Consider the following 15,696-nt stretch of genomic DNA (forward strand, 5'->3'; position numbering starts at 1 on the left):
CAAGGCGTGGACCTTACTTTGGCTATGTATGATACCTCCTTTTAAATTCAGACTAAAAGCTAGAGAGAGATTCACTGCTCCACTGACATTGATCCCAGCAAACCACCACTGGCTCTAGTTATTACTGCTAATTTTAGAGGCATAGCTTCAGTCACCTTTTAGCCATGATATGAATATCTGATCACTGTAATGTAGAAAAGAAAGGAGAATAGAAGCATTTGTCATGCAAATGATCATTTTTGATAAATGTGAAGTTTTATGTTGGTGTGACCTCCACATCTTTCTTAAAACTTTAATCACACAGTCTGGGATCTATTAAATACCATAATGATACTTACCAAGTGACTAAGAGTTCAGCAGCAAATAATTACAACAATATTGTAATTACAAAATAGTTGCTTGGCCTTGAGGCACTGCATGAGCCCAATAGCTGAAACAGCAAGGACTGGCTGATCATTTTTTTTTCTAAGAGAATAGAGCCCTGGGATGCAAATCACCTCAATTTATCTAAGTGTGAAACTTAGATAAATTACTTTAATGTATATGTATGTTCCTTCTAGTCAACTGTTAACTTTATGGTAACTCCATGCATTTTATTGGGTTTTTTAAGGCAAAGAAAACTTTGAAGTTTGCCATCGCCTTCCTCTGAAATACAGCCTACAGCTCCTGGCATTCCAAGGCAGTCTTCCATCCAAGTGCTGACCCTGTTTAGCTTCCAAGATCCGACGGGATTTGGGGTCTTCAAAGTATTAGTCCATCAAAATAGTTTAGATTTTTAAAACCTAGTTTTAAGGGGAAATGATGTCCCTTATATAAAACAGCAAAATCAAAGTTTGCTTTTTAAATTTTGTGTATGAATATTTTCAAGGTGTGGATGATTGAATCCATGGATGAAGCATCCATGGACATGGAGGGCTGACTATATTAAGAAACACAATTGAGCAAGATTTTGAACATGGGAAAGTGATTTTGGCTGTTCTGATCGATCCTACAAGAAACCTGAACCCCTATGAATGGGTATCTGAATTTACACCATTTTGTAGAAAATGATGCTAGGAAGAATCTCTATATATGGTAAATGAATCAAGAAAATTAAATTGATTTTTATATAATGTAAATTGTTGGGTATTCTTAGACAAATAATTTTCATATATGGTGTGGCTCTAATGTGGAATTTAGGAATGGAGTGATACACTGCAATATATTGTATCTCTGGCTATCATTGGGAATAGGTAAATCTTTTAAGTTAAATTTCTGTTGCCTTCTATTCTTTTTTTAAAGGCAAATGTGGACATGCTGCCTGTAAGAAAAAAAATAATCGAACTCAATTTTTGGGTAATAATTTTATTTGCCAAATTTTAAATCATAGAAGTGTGCAGCTTTTGAAACTTCCATATTTCTTCATCAAACAGCTTGTCTGTTATGAAGCAAATGAGTGTGGAGGAGAAAGGCTGATCATTTAAATTGTCCTTGGTTTTGCACATTTTCTACAATTTTGAATATAAACTAATTTGCATTTTGTGCACTGTCTTTTAAAATGCATTTTTGCCTAATACACACATTTTTGCAAACATCCCCCCACCCCAGTATCATGCAGTTTTGAGTTATCTCCCCTAATACACACCTCTGTTTGTCCTCTTCTAATAGACACATTTTTGCAAACTTATTTTGATTGGAGAATGACAACATTCAGAAAAGTGTGTATATTGAAGGATAGCAGCTTATCAGTTTTCACAATTAATTAGAGAAGTTTGCATTAACATGTCAATTCTACAAACCTCTTTCCTATCTATATGATTTCCCATGAGAATCTCTGATCACCCAGCAGTGTTCTATAAAGTTTATTTTTCCACACTAAATCAGCCGTTAGTAACAATTCTCTTTGTCGCTGTCTGGTTATCATCTATATGGAAATAAGGGACCTTTTCACATTACACAGTGATAATGTTATGATTCCACTTTATTTCCCATGGTGACAACCTGTGGAATAATGGGGTTTGTAGTTTGATGAAGCACTAGAAGTCTCTGACAGAGAATTCTCAACAGAATTAAAAACTGCAAATCCCAGGATTCCATAGGATGAAACCATAACAGGAATCATAATGTGATAATTGTGCAGTGTAAAAGAGCCCCACATGGTCTGTCAATCAAAAACTGGATTAAAAAATAAAGAATATCTTGCTGTAAGCAAAACAAAATAATAGAAGAACAATAAAAGAACAGACTAAAGTTTTCAAGAGAAACTGATTTTATGTTTTTAATTTTTGATAACATCAGATATGGACATGATGTATATTCAACATTATTGCTTTATTAAGGGAATTTAATATTGTACATTATTTTTGTGCTGTTGTGTGCCTTCAAGTCATTTATGATTTATGGTGACCCTAAGATGAACTTATCATGGGATTTTCTGGGGCTAAGAGTGTGTAACTGGCCCAAGGTGGGTTTCTATGGCCAAGCGGGTAATGAAACCCTGATCTCTAGAGTCTTTGCCCAGCCCTCAAACCACTACACCACAATGACTCTTATTGTTTGTTATATTGTATATTATACCTGGCTGCATTAATTTGGTTCTGTGGGGGTTCTTTTATCATCACTTTGTTTTTAAAGTAAGGTAATAAAAGAAAAAGGCTGAGATTCTTCATCAGGAGATGTGAAGTTCCATCCAAGTGGAACAATGGGTGCATCCACACTGTAGAAATAATGCACTTTGATATGATTTTAAGTATTGTAGCTCCAACCTATGGAATTCTGGGATGTGTAGTTTTATAAAGTCTTTGTCCTTCTCTGTCAAAGAGTGCTGGTGCCTCACAAACTACAGATCCCTGGATTCTATAGGATGGAGCCATGGCAGTGAAAGTGATGTCAAAACTGTATTATTTCTACAGTAAATGCAGTTTTTGTCTCCCTACTCTCCCACATCATACCTTCTTCCTCCAGCCACCCCATCGTCCATAGCCAATACATGGAGAGTCTTGTGGGGTGGGTGTGTCAAAGCATGAAACAAGTATTAAACTCATCAGTCTGCAGTGACCCCAAAAGTTCAATACACAGACATAATGTTCAGTTATTGCTGCATATGTCACTGACAGAATACCAGCCAAAGAGGAAATAGAGATCACAACTCTTGCGGTTTGTTCAATGCTTTCTGCACAATGTTGCACTTTAAAGTGCATTTTATCAATAATGTAGCACAGCACATAAAAATGTTCTTGATGTTCACAGGTACAATAGTTTTAAATTTTTGTATACTTTCCCCCAAACACTTTACAGGAGTTGCTCCTTGACTCGTCACTCCTGATGTCAAACCAGGTAAATGCGACAGTCAGGAGCGCCCTTTTCTGGAAGTAAGGGATCTTGAGACTGTTGTGCATGCGCTGGTAACTTCACGTTTAGACTTCTGTAATGCGCTCTACATGGGGTTACACTCGTGTTTGGTCCGGAAACTGCAACTAGTACAGAATATGGCAGCCAGAGTAATTTCTGGAACTTCCAGGAGGGACCATATTACTCCGGTTCTAAAGTCCCTCCACTGGCTGCCCATTAGCTTCTGGGCCCAGTACAAGGTGTTGGTTATGGCTTGGGTCCAAACTATCTTCGGGAGTGCCTTCTCCCTTACAATCCTCCCCGCGCACTCCGCTCCTCTGGGAGAGGCCTACTTCAGCCACAAAAATTTAGGCTCTCGGCTATCTCCCAGAGGGAATTTTTCATCGTCACCCCCAGACCGTGGAACGGCCTGCCAGATGAGATCCGTCTGCTTACATCCTTAGACAGCTTTAAAAAGGCTGTTAAGCCGAATCTCTTCTGGCAGGCCTTCCCAGAAGAGAGAACCCGGCCTCAGAAAAACATCTGGGAATAAGATACCGCCGCTCCCATTGATTGTTTGCTGATGTGATTTTGTTGACCTTCTGGTCAGTTTTTAACTTGTATGTTGTTTTTTTAAAAAAATTCTGCATTGGCTTTAATACTTTTTTAAGGAGGGGTGGGCACCAGAGATTTTATATGTGCTGTATTTTTAACTTTGTTAGCCGCCCCGATTGTTCTCAGAGGGGCGAGATACAAATAAAATTTTATATTATTATTATTATTATATTATGAAATTATTCTTAGTGAATTTGTATTTATCATCCCTCTCCCCCTTTTGCTGAAAAAGTAACACACTATGTTTGTATTTAGATCAGCTGGGGGGGATTATCTTTAAGGATGACAGTTCTCAGAATTCCCCGTTTTCTTAGTGAATTTGTATTTATCATCCCCCTCCCCCTTTTGCTGAGAAAGTAACACACTATGTTTGTATTTAGATCAGCTGAGGGGGGGGATTATCTTTAAGGATGACAGTTCTCAGAATTCCCCGTAGCCGGTATGGCCCCTAGGTGAAGGAGTCTGGAATTTGTCTGAAAAATTAACTTTTCCAAGCTCTAGTTCAGCTGTAATATTAAACTAGATTTTAGTCCTATATGAATAAACTTGAAAGAATTTCAGACTTACGTACACCCTGTTCTACAAGTCTTCTCTGGCATGGCATGAATAGATCAAAGTTTTGACTTGTTTTCAAGGACCACAGCTATTCATTTCATCGGAATTAAGGACTGTGGTTAGTGTTAAGAGTGATCTGGGAAATAAGACAGAACCATAAGACATATGAGATTGGGGGGACTCAGCCTCCACATTTGAAAAAAAGGCTACTTGGTAGATCAGAAATAACATGGTTTGCATTCATATATGATGAGGACTGGTCAAGGAATGTGGAGTAGAAAAATATAGCGACAAAATATTAATGAGACAGAAATCATACTCAGTGACATTGCAGGATTGTTTGGGGTATGACCATATTTAACAGGGAAGCCAATGTGATGAGATTCATGAGCTCTTGGATCCAAAATGCACAAAATATCATGCAAACTTTTGAAGCTTCTCTGGCTTCTGCATACGGCGAAGATGTTAAAAATTATACTGGAGAAGAAAAGGGATGTTACTTCTGTTATCAATTAAGATGGTCTGGAGAGATCTCAATGCAGGCAGAGGCCACTTCCCTTCTTGGCCATATGAGAACAAGTGACAAAGGGCAATAAAAGACACGTAATAAAATTTCAGCTAATGACAACATGATGGCTGATGAAACAGCCAGTGGAGCTTTGAAAGCTTGCATGATGTATTTTGTGTATTTTGGTTGACCAATAAAGGTATTGCTGTTTTGTGGATTTTGTTGTATTTTGCTGTATGGGAAACATGGCTATCCCTCAGTATGAGCTCTAGAGATACATGAGATTAAATTCAGAGTAGCTTCTTTGGAATTTTGTTGTTGTTGTTGTGTGCCTTCAAATCATTTTTGACTTACAGCGATTATCGATTAGTAAATTGGTGGTAACATAAATATCACTGAACGGATGAGCTCACTCTAGTTGAGACTAGCATTTGGACTTAGGCAACAGCATGGCTTAGTAGATTCTAAGATCATAATTGGCCTGAAGATACCACTGAACTCTTTTGAAAATGTCACTTGAATTGCAAAGTATTCAAAACCAGAAGACAAATTAAAACACTCATCAAATTGTCCAAACAAGGATTCTTTCTTTATCTTAATTGGGTTGTCATTAGTGGTTGGGGTTTATATCCCAAAATTTAGGCGGGAAATTTGATAGTGCACAGGTAGCAGCTAATGCTAAAATGAGCAAGCTGTTTCTACAGAGGCGGGATATAAATAACTATTCTATTATTATTATTATTATTATTTACATATCTATGGATCAAACAGCTTGAAGATATTGATATATATATATATTATTATATATATAGATTATCACTACACACACACACACACACCAACACACACACACACACACACACACTCCCAAAAGCAAAACTTGATTTTGCTGTTTTATATAAGGGACACCATTTCACTATGCATTATATTTAATTTATATTTAATGAGACTTGAGTATCCATAGATTCTGGTATCCATGTAGGGGTCTGGAACCAAACCCCCATGGATATCAAGAGCCCACTGCATAAATCTGCTTTCACTGTCATGGCACAAGATATGCATTGTAAACTATAGAATCTTATGCATGGGACAAGTTAAACAAGACCTTAGAACTAATGTAAATTGCCTGCTTAAAATGCAGAAATGAAAAGGAAACACTCCACACCCACTTTCAGCCTCTAGCCAATCTGACCTATAGAAAATGTTTGAAATTTCAATTGAAACAGCTCCCTTTCCTTAGAAAGGTCCCTGAGTATTATTTTTACCACTGCAGTAGTTAAGGAAAAGTTGCTTCAGTTAAGTGAGCAGAAGTTAAAATTGTACAAAGTGCTGAATAAATACAGCTTAAGTGAAAACAAGGCAAGGCAAGGCAGACACATAGATAAAGGCAGAAGACCGTTTTATTTCGCAAAGACAAAATGCAAAGAGTGTCTCATTAAATTAATAGAAAAAAAGGAAAAGAAATGCAAAAACCCAAATTGATTTCCCCCTCCCTTCCCCATTCCACTGACTCACAGCGTTCTTCCTAAGTAACAGTGAAAGAAAGAAAGAAAGAAAGAAAGAAAGAAAGAAAAACTGATTAGGGAAGGACCCATTTCCTAGTTTTAAAAAAATTGTGCAAAACATGACAAAATACTTTTTTGCCTTCTCAAATAAATATCCCTGTTAAATCCACAAATAGGGTGATTCCCCCCTCCCCAAATTGTTTTCCTCCTCCTTACTTGTGTGTGATGGAACTCCCAGTTTAAAATATTTTATTTAGTCCCCATGCACTTTGTAGAAAATCAGTAGAAACACAAAAGCTTGTGAATATCAGAAAAACTAGGCTCCCTTTTCCCAAAAATTTCAGGAGGCCCAGTTAGATGAAGCTCACACTCAGACAGAAAAAAAGCCAGAGAGTCTTTGCACTGTCTGTAGGTTGCATTTTGTCCCAAATATTTTGGCAATCTTCTTCTTTAATTATAAATATTGGAATTCAATAAAAAAGGTAGCTTTGATTGGATTTTTAAATAATTGTTAAGTATTTACAGCAGCTGTCCAGCTATGCTCTTTTGTTATACCAGGGTGTAAGATTTTGCGTAGGGATTGTTTCCTTTCAAGTGGCTCCGGGAGTCCAGAAGAGATTCTTGGGAGCTGCTCATTTTAGCTGCCTGTCCTAGCTCAGCTCCTTCTCGCTGAGGTAATGTTGCTACGGCACCAGCTTGCCATGACTGTCCTTCTCTTGTGGATGGAGCTTCCATAGGTATGGGCTCCAAAACTGTTGGGCGCTTCAAGGTTCGGCTTTTCTGAGGTTCCAGACAGGTCTGTCCTAAACCCAGGTCTCTACTTGTGCCTGCAGCACCTCGATTTAACAAAAAGTCCATTCTAAGATACGGCGGCAAATGCATGATGTCACCTGTTCAGGGAAGAGGAGAAGCAAAAAAGAAATGAAACATGATTAGTTATTCTTTTGCAATATGCTAAGGAGGGAGGGAGAAAGAGAGAGAGAGATTGTGTCCTGAAAGAGCACCCCCATCTAGTCATGTAAAAACATCCCCTTCCTTGTACATCACAATAATTCAAAGAAATATCAGTCCTTGAAAATGATTGATCTGACATCTGCAGACTACATGAGGTATTTTACTGTAGAATTAATATTCACTGGGGAAAATAAAGACTATTTCATGGACAGATAATTTTTAAAGACAACTAGAGCCAGCATGGTGTGAGTGGTTTGAGAGTTGGACTAGAGACCAGAGTTTGAATCCTCCCCTGACCATGGAAACCCACTGGATGTCCTTAAGCAAGTCACAGTCTCTGAGCCTCAAAAGAAGGGAAAAAAAATAACCTGCTCTGAAGTAAACTTGCCAAGAAAACCCTGTGATAGGTTCACCTTAGGGTCATTATAAGTTAGAAACAACTTGAAAACGAAAAACAACAACAAAACCAATACTCAACATTCTAAAAAATTATACTCAGCAGCAGCAGCAGCAGCAACTGAACTGAAATACTAAATGCATCATCTACAATCCTAAAAGACTGAATTGCAATCCTAAATATATCACTATCAAAATTACAACACCCACATTTCAGCACTTCTTGCTAGGGACCAACATCTAGATTGTAAAAACGATTTAAAAGGAATGCGAAAAGCTGTAACCAAGCTCAGGAAAAATAGATCCATTTATTATGGGTAAATTGTCAAAAATTAACACAGTACACAACAAACACACATCTAAGTAAATGATGGCATGCTTGAATATAAGGTTAGACCTGGAACATGATCACAGAACATAAATTGTATATGGGCTTTCCAACAATAAATATACAGTTCTTCATCATTTTTGTGTACTTATAAAAAGTATTTCACTATGTCCTTTAGCATTGCCATTTTAAAACAGTAATTTAGTCTTGAAATGAAAAGGATCATAATCTTGAACGCTACCTTTTTACTGTCTCCCATAATGATGCCTTATACAATAACATCCAAAATTGACAAAACAATGATGCCTTTATTTGAACAACCAAAATGCACAAAATACGTGATGCAAGCTTCCACAGCTCCACTGGCTTCATCATCAGGCAAAGGTGTGAAAAATCAAATAGAAGGGGAAAAAAGACAATTGTCAGTCACAGGCCTGGATTTTGTCAAGTGTTGTTGGTGTGTTCTGTGTTGAGATGATGTTGAGGACCTGCCTGCATAGATATGCCTTCCTCCACACCATGTTAACACAGAACAACACACCAAAATATAGGCCTGTGGCTGACATCATTTTTTTTAAAAAAAATTCTCCTGTATGATTTTTCACACCTTTTTGCTTGATGAATAAGCTAGTGGAGCCCTGAAAGCTTGGAAGTGTGTTGTTTGGGTTTTTTGTTTTGTTTTTGTTGTTGTTCTAGTTACCAGAATCCCCTGTCAGCATGGGCTGCAGAATTTTAGGCAGTGTAGTTCAAACAGTAACATTTGTAAATCTGCTCCCACAAATGTTGCAGGATTAAAATCTGGCCTATTTCATTTGTGTTCCAACAAGTGAAGCACTGTGTGCATAGTTAACAGCCCACTCCTTAATAGATTTCCTGGTATTGTGATCTGATTAAGAGTTGCAAAAATGGAAAGGGACAGAACAGGTCAAGAACTCGGCTTGTAGGCCACAAACAGTATATGGCTAGTGGACTGGTTACCACGATTATAGGACTGAGTACAGATGGTATTCATGTATTTGATAAAGACAGGAGACCCTTCCACATACAAATGTAGCCTTTCATGAAACTTGTTTTAAAACACATTAATTGCTGCAGTTCTTTCAATAATGCTTATAAAGTAACAATATGTTTAGATTTTGACTGTAGCTGCCAAAACTATATTCATATAAAACTGTAATGCATAGAAGCACAAGTCCTCTACAATATTGGTTCAGTGCCACCAGCTATTTTAAAGACAGACATAGAGGCTAATTTGTGCCATAAACGGAAATCTTTAGACAGCAGGTTGAACTAAACACATCACCCAAAGTTTCTGTCACTGTCCAAACTAACAAAAGAGAAAGTTGCCCAGTCCATTTAACATAAAGCAGATTCCTTAGCTGGGCTTTGTAAGAAATAACTGTGCTGTTGTTACCTAAAAGACAAACAGTTCTTACTCTAGTTCTGATTTAAAGTCATAGGGAGAGAAAATCATTCAGAGGCTTGGACAAAAATCTCTGTTTATTCCTGCAGGCTTTATTTGGCACCATATGCTTTATTGTAGCAAAGTTTCCAACACAGATGCATGGTGCACTATATTTAGCACGATGTTTGCTTTTTGTCTAGGGAATAGACTAGCACACTGTAGCATTTACATAAGGCTACCAATTGGAAATAGAACTGTAAGTGCCTGAGGGACTTACAATTGCCAATTCATATTTCGTAAATTCTTTTCACCCTGAACACTTTGGATGTATAAAATTCATTCCAACTGAAACAAAAACTGAGGCATTGTGAGGACAAACATGGAACAATGGTACTAAGGAAGAAGGGCCAGAGGTGAGACCAACATACTGAAAGCAGAAAAAATATTCTCAGTTTTTAATTCCCATGAAATGCCTCTATTTTTCTTTCAGGAAAACAATGAAGCGTAAGAGTGGAATATCTGGAAAATGTTGGCCTACCTACAACATAGCTGTAGGTTTAATATCCTGTGCAGTCTCTGGGGAACTCTGAAGAGCCAGGGGTCTTTCATTGCACTCTTTCCATAAATTACAGTTTCCAGGAAATATTACTGTGAAACGGTAAGAGATATAAATCTGATACAAGTGTGTGATTGGGTCTTACACTGTGTCCATATTGCATCTTCTCTGACAACTGATTTAACGTTGTAACTACATGCCAAAGGAAGACATATGAACTACAAGAGAGAACACCATGCTACACATTTCTTTCCTGATTATAATTTTGTTTCACTTCTAGCAGTCCCATTAATTCCATTATACAGTTGTTGTCTCCTTCATTCCATTTTTCACAGAGTGATTCTTGATACAATTTATATATGTAGCATGTATGTGAAATTCACTTTCCTTTAAAAAACAATCTTACAAATAATCATGTGTAATTCTCATCTGAATCAGGACTGCTATGTGGAGTTAGGGAAACCTATACTTCCTCTCCCCACTTGTTTTGCTAAACAGAAGCTAAACAGCCTTCACTGGAGGAGTCCAGATTTCAGGACATGGATTATTTTCTCTGAATCTGAGGGCAAGGGAATTTCAGGGCAAATTGTTATAGTTTTACACTTATACACACACAATATAATAATCATAGTAGTCAATCATAATATCTGGGGCCAGGGTGGCATAGTGGTTTTAGTGCTGGACTAAGATTCTATTTCAACTTCCCACTCAATGGAAACTCACTAAGTAACCTTGGGCAACTCACTCTGTCTCAGCCTCAGAGGAAGGCAATGACAAAACCTCATCCCTCAACAAACTTTCCCAACAACCCAAGATAGGTTCAACCTAAGATTTCCATAAACTGGAATTACTTGAACTACTTGAAGAAGCTATGCACACATACCTTAACTGTTAGACACATTTGCAACTCCTCATCTGTTATTTAAATAGCATATTCTCTGCAATTGTGGTCAATATTTAATTACATTACCAGGAGCTGCCTCTTGTGACATCACCCTTATCACATTACCAGTGTCTGGGTTTGTTCCTAGTTTCAGGGTCTGGCACTGAAATCTCAGGGTCTGGAATGGTCCTGACCTGGCAGCCCTTCTCCACTGACAACAGTGGAGGCTTGGCACTCCTTTACCCCCTTTGCAGTGAGGACTTCAGGAAAACAACTAGCTGGGGATGGAGACTCCTTTCCAGCACTCTTACCTATAAGTACTTCTGCATTGTTATAATGGATATCTTGTCTATCTTCTGATGTCTACAGTTTTGGCCTCCATTCATGTGGCACCATATTTTAAGCACTACTGCTATTACTACTCCCTCAAAAGTACAAGACCTGCCATACTTCAGACAGCTTGGATAAAGGGCTCCCATTTCATATTGTACTAAAAATAATACTTACATCATCAGTGCTTCCTACTTCTCTATGGCACAGTACAGACTGCCCCAAAGGGATGGCCTGCACCTGTCCCTTTTCGTGGTCGATTGGGGCCAGGGCATCCTCACTGGCAGCCCTGCAGCCCCAATCTGCCATTTTTCCAGGCCAAAGAGAAGCGGCAAAATGCTGCTTCTCTTTGGCCTGGAAAAGAGGTGCCCTTGAGCCTTAGGTGCCAATGGCACTCCTGTGCTAAAGAGGAGAAAGCGTCAGCCATGGCAGCCCCTTTTCCTCTGCATTGTTGGCGTGGCCATTTGGTTGCCACACCAATGATGTGGGGGCCCAAACGGAGCTTTGTTTTGGAGCTCCTTTCCACGCCTTCACCATGCCACTATAAGCGGCCTGGGGCGGCACAGAGATTTCACACACATGCCATGCCATTTGGATGCGGGGCGTGCATGATGTCATCGTTATGCACGCCATGTGGATGGTGCCTCATAACAATGGTGCCCCCCAACACATACTAGGGTTAGGGAGCATGCGGTTGGTGCACACTCCCTAATCCTAGTTTCACCAGGAGCACACTGCTTTATGGCAGTGTGTACCAGCCCTATGTTGCAATTGGACTGTTTTCATACCCCTCTTCAAGTGTGAAGGAGCACAGCATGCTAAAAAAATGTTTAAGATTTCAAAGACCAGGGAATTCCTTTATGTGTAGAAATGTACAGGCAAATGCTACTATGCTTCATATCCTTGATTACATCTTAGAGTTTATGGATGATACATCAAGTCTGAGTGAAAAGATTATTTAGAGATGACATTTCTCAAACTCTCCCCTTCCTATTTTGGCTGACCTTAATGTGAGGATTAGAGCTATCTAGTGGGATGAAATAGAATTTTAAACATGGTTGCAGGAGTGACCCCCATGGCCCTTTCCCCTATACCACTACAGTAGTCTAACTGACATTTTTAATCAAGGTTGAACACACTATTCAAGAATATCTGTTATTTAGTTAGTTTTAAAGTTAGAGAATATAGCCATAACTGTGGGATATATATGGCAAAATTTCAATTCTCATAATTGAAAAGTTAACCAATTTCTCTATAAGTAAGATTTGTCCGATTATAGGACAGTGCAGCCAAATGATAACATTTCTAGGCAAAGCTTTAAGTAATAAGATGCTTCACTGCCTTTGATGCTCTAATTACCTCTTTTCAGTTCTGTGTGTGCTTTATTAGCAATGAAAGGAAACCTTTCAACTCAAGAGCACTGAAAATGAATGTGCTTAATATTTAATGAACTGAGGCTTAATTACTACAAAAGCTATTCAATAACGATACTTTTCTAATATAGCTTAAAACAACAGAGCTTTATATTTGGATATGAAAATCATGGGCAGCAATAATAATCCATTCAGGAATATATCTTTTACTATATTTGAGGGTTAACCCTCATTCTCAATTTAATAATTGATTCCACTAGGAATAAGCTGAATGGAATTAATTAATTACTTCCTAGTCTCCAGATTTTAGCTTCTCTTTGATTAAAAAGGGGGCATGTAAAATGGGAAAGTAAAAGAAGGAGAAAGAATAAATCCAGGGTTAAATCAATGGAAACCTCCTGTGCACTTCTTCCTAACTGGGCGCTATTGGTAAACTTCTCCCAGACTAGGTACTGGGGTTGTACCTGCACTGTCCTGTTTTAAAACCTGTGTGAATATCAACCAGGTATTGGAAGTTAACAGCTGGGTAGGATAATTCTGTTTATGGAACCATCAAGAAAATAGCCAACCATTGCAAAATCTTCCATCATTCAGTACTTTCTGGTAAATAAATAAACAAACCACAATTTGCCTGAAAAGCCTGTATATGTGTCTACTTGCAGACATGTGAATGCAAAACAAAACACAACATTTTTGCATAGAAAGCAATGTATCTTTCACAAAATACCATGTTTCCTTGGTAAAACGTGTCTGTGATCAAAAAGCAATTTATGCACCAGTTTTTATGCATTGATTTTTTTTAAAAAAAAAACTGAAATTCAGCCCCTCACACATAACTTTGCCAAAACTCTCATAATATTGTCCAGCAGAGATAAAAGTTTTGAAATGAATTGTGCTTCCATTCAGTGGTGAAATAAGCACAGATTTATAACTCTAGGTAGTAGCACCAATCAGTGATTATTTCAGAGGTAACTGGTAGCTAGGTGGATGGATATGAACTGGCTTTCAGGACAGAGCATACCCAGTATATTCATCCTACTGAATTTTTAACCCAAACTAAGCCCATGAACATACTAACAAGGTTTCTTCTGTTCTCAGATTAACTCTAGTGGTAAATAAGCTTCCTTTGACATTTTTTATTATTAAAGAATTTTCATTCAGTGTAAGCAGCCATCAGCAAGCTAGTAAAATGTAGGGTGCATGAGTGATAAGTTTAATATGTTTTCACTCCATAATCAAGTTACTGGAAGATCAGTTTTGGCATGTCCTCTTAAAAATATATGACTCAGCTTGCATGACAAATGAAGAATGGGAACTGAGCTTGTCGTATATTGTGCCTCTTCTGTCATTCTTTCATGATTTATTTAGAATGTTCCAAGATTCAGATCTGAAGTTTATATTGATTTTACACAGTAAAGTTCATTTCACAGGTTTCTGCAACTTTGCTGCTGCACTTATACTAAACTATAAAAGAATCTGTGAAGGTGTTGAAACAGATAGAACTGGGTAACCAGATTCAGAGAATCTTGAATGCTCATGTGGAAACAAGACTATTTTTATAGCAGGAGAACAACCAGTGTTCCAACCACAGCCACTTTTTAAATGGCTCTTGAAGGTTTGGCTAGAGATAGTGGAATAAAATACTTTAAATGTTTTTTTTAAATCCTCTGATCCTTCCTTACTGTGGGAAGATACACTTTTTTAAGTAAATAAATCTTCCTTAGTGATACAACTAGGAGCTTCACTTGAATGTTTTTATGGACTGAAAGAATGTGTGAGGAAAGTTGCAAAGACATATCTCAGCTTCTCACTGTCAAGCCAGGCACTGACCACACCTCTGCAAGCTATCCTTTCGGTGGCTGCATGAACAGGCCATGGCCTACAGGACCAATTCAGACTGTTACCAAGCGTCCAGCCAGCCTGGGAGTTGACTGGGTCAATCGTTGGGGGAAGAAGCAATAAGATCAGGTTTCCCACCTCTCAGGGCCTGACCCTTCTCAGTATGTAAGCACTACCTTGTAAAGAAAAGATTTAGGCTGACTTCCTGTTAGTGACATAGACAGGGGTAACTGAAAATTAAGCCTGAGTACTAAACTTTTTAGATCATGGCAGATGAAGATTTAGATCACTACCTCCATGAGCCACTTATGTATTTCCTGTTTGGCTGTCCCACTCCACTGCCATTCAGTGGTCAGGGGAATATAGGGATAAGGAGGAAGCCAGCCAGTCAGCCAGGTGGCTCTTTTCCTGCATCCTTTTGCAGGAAGAAAAAGGCAACCTATTGAACCTCACAGTTGTTCTCCAGAGGTCCAGAAGGACAACATTGTCTTCCTGAAAGTGGCTGCCCTCAACTTCTTATCTGACAATCTCTTTTTTAAAGGAAAAAACTCATAATACTATTTACTATTTAGGGCATAATCAGAAAAGCATCCCAAATTATGAAAAACAGTAGTAGCCATTTTCGCTATGGGGTATGTCTCAGTCTGAAAGACATTCTTTCTTATAAAAGGATGAGAGATTTTGTGAGTGTTTTTTACCCAGACTCCTGCCACATCTCTGTCACAAAGTCGCAAAAGGGCTGTGACCTTGTTCTTGAAAGGACAAAGGTTCTTTCAGCACTGTACAGTGTTCAGTGAAGACTGAACACTGTATGCAACATTGTAGTTCTCTACTTGGCTGCCAGAGCCTTACAACAAAATTTCAAACCAAGACTTAGGACTTTGTCACATCAGGCTCATAAGGGGCCACAACTGTGTTTGTCTAAAAGGTACAAGCATACTGGATTGCAGGTAGTCATTACCACACAGCTCTTCCAAGTAGCTATGGTGCTGCTTCTGTCTTGGCCTCTGCCTTCATCATGCCAGTCTCCATAACTCTGCCTCCCTGCCCTATCCCCTTCCCAGAAGTCCTTTCAGTCTGTTTGTTTGTTTGTTTGTTTATTTATTATTTTTTAGCCCAGTTGCATAACCATGGCAATCA

At 38.4% G+C, this 15,696-nt stretch overlaps 2 protein-coding genes across 2 annotated transcripts in view; both read right to left on the reverse strand.

Moving 5' to 3' along the window:
* HMGN1 (high mobility group nucleosome binding domain 1) overlaps window positions 1-15,696 on the reverse strand; it is a 1,114,480-nt gene that overhangs the window by 440,528 nt on the left and 658,256 nt on the right. The gene's annotated exons all lie outside the window — the stretch shown is intronic.
* The window catches only part of DSCAM (DS cell adhesion molecule), a 494,765-nt gene continuing 485,164 nt past the window's right edge, over window positions 6,096-15,696 (reverse strand). Inside the window, exon 32 of the mRNA XM_042456815.1 lies at window positions 6,096-7,382. Coding sequence (XP_042312749.1) covers window positions 7,042-7,382 — 341 coding nt within the window. The 3' untranslated portion in view covers window positions 6,096-7,041. The remainder of the gene's footprint in view (window positions 7,383-15,696) is intronic.

Source organism: Sceloporus undulatus, chromosome 3, assembly GCF_019175285.1.
Source record: "Sceloporus undulatus isolate JIND9_A2432 ecotype Alabama chromosome 3, SceUnd_v1.1, whole genome shotgun sequence".
NCBI lineage: Eukaryota > Metazoa > Chordata > Lepidosauria > Squamata > Phrynosomatidae > Sceloporus > Sceloporus undulatus.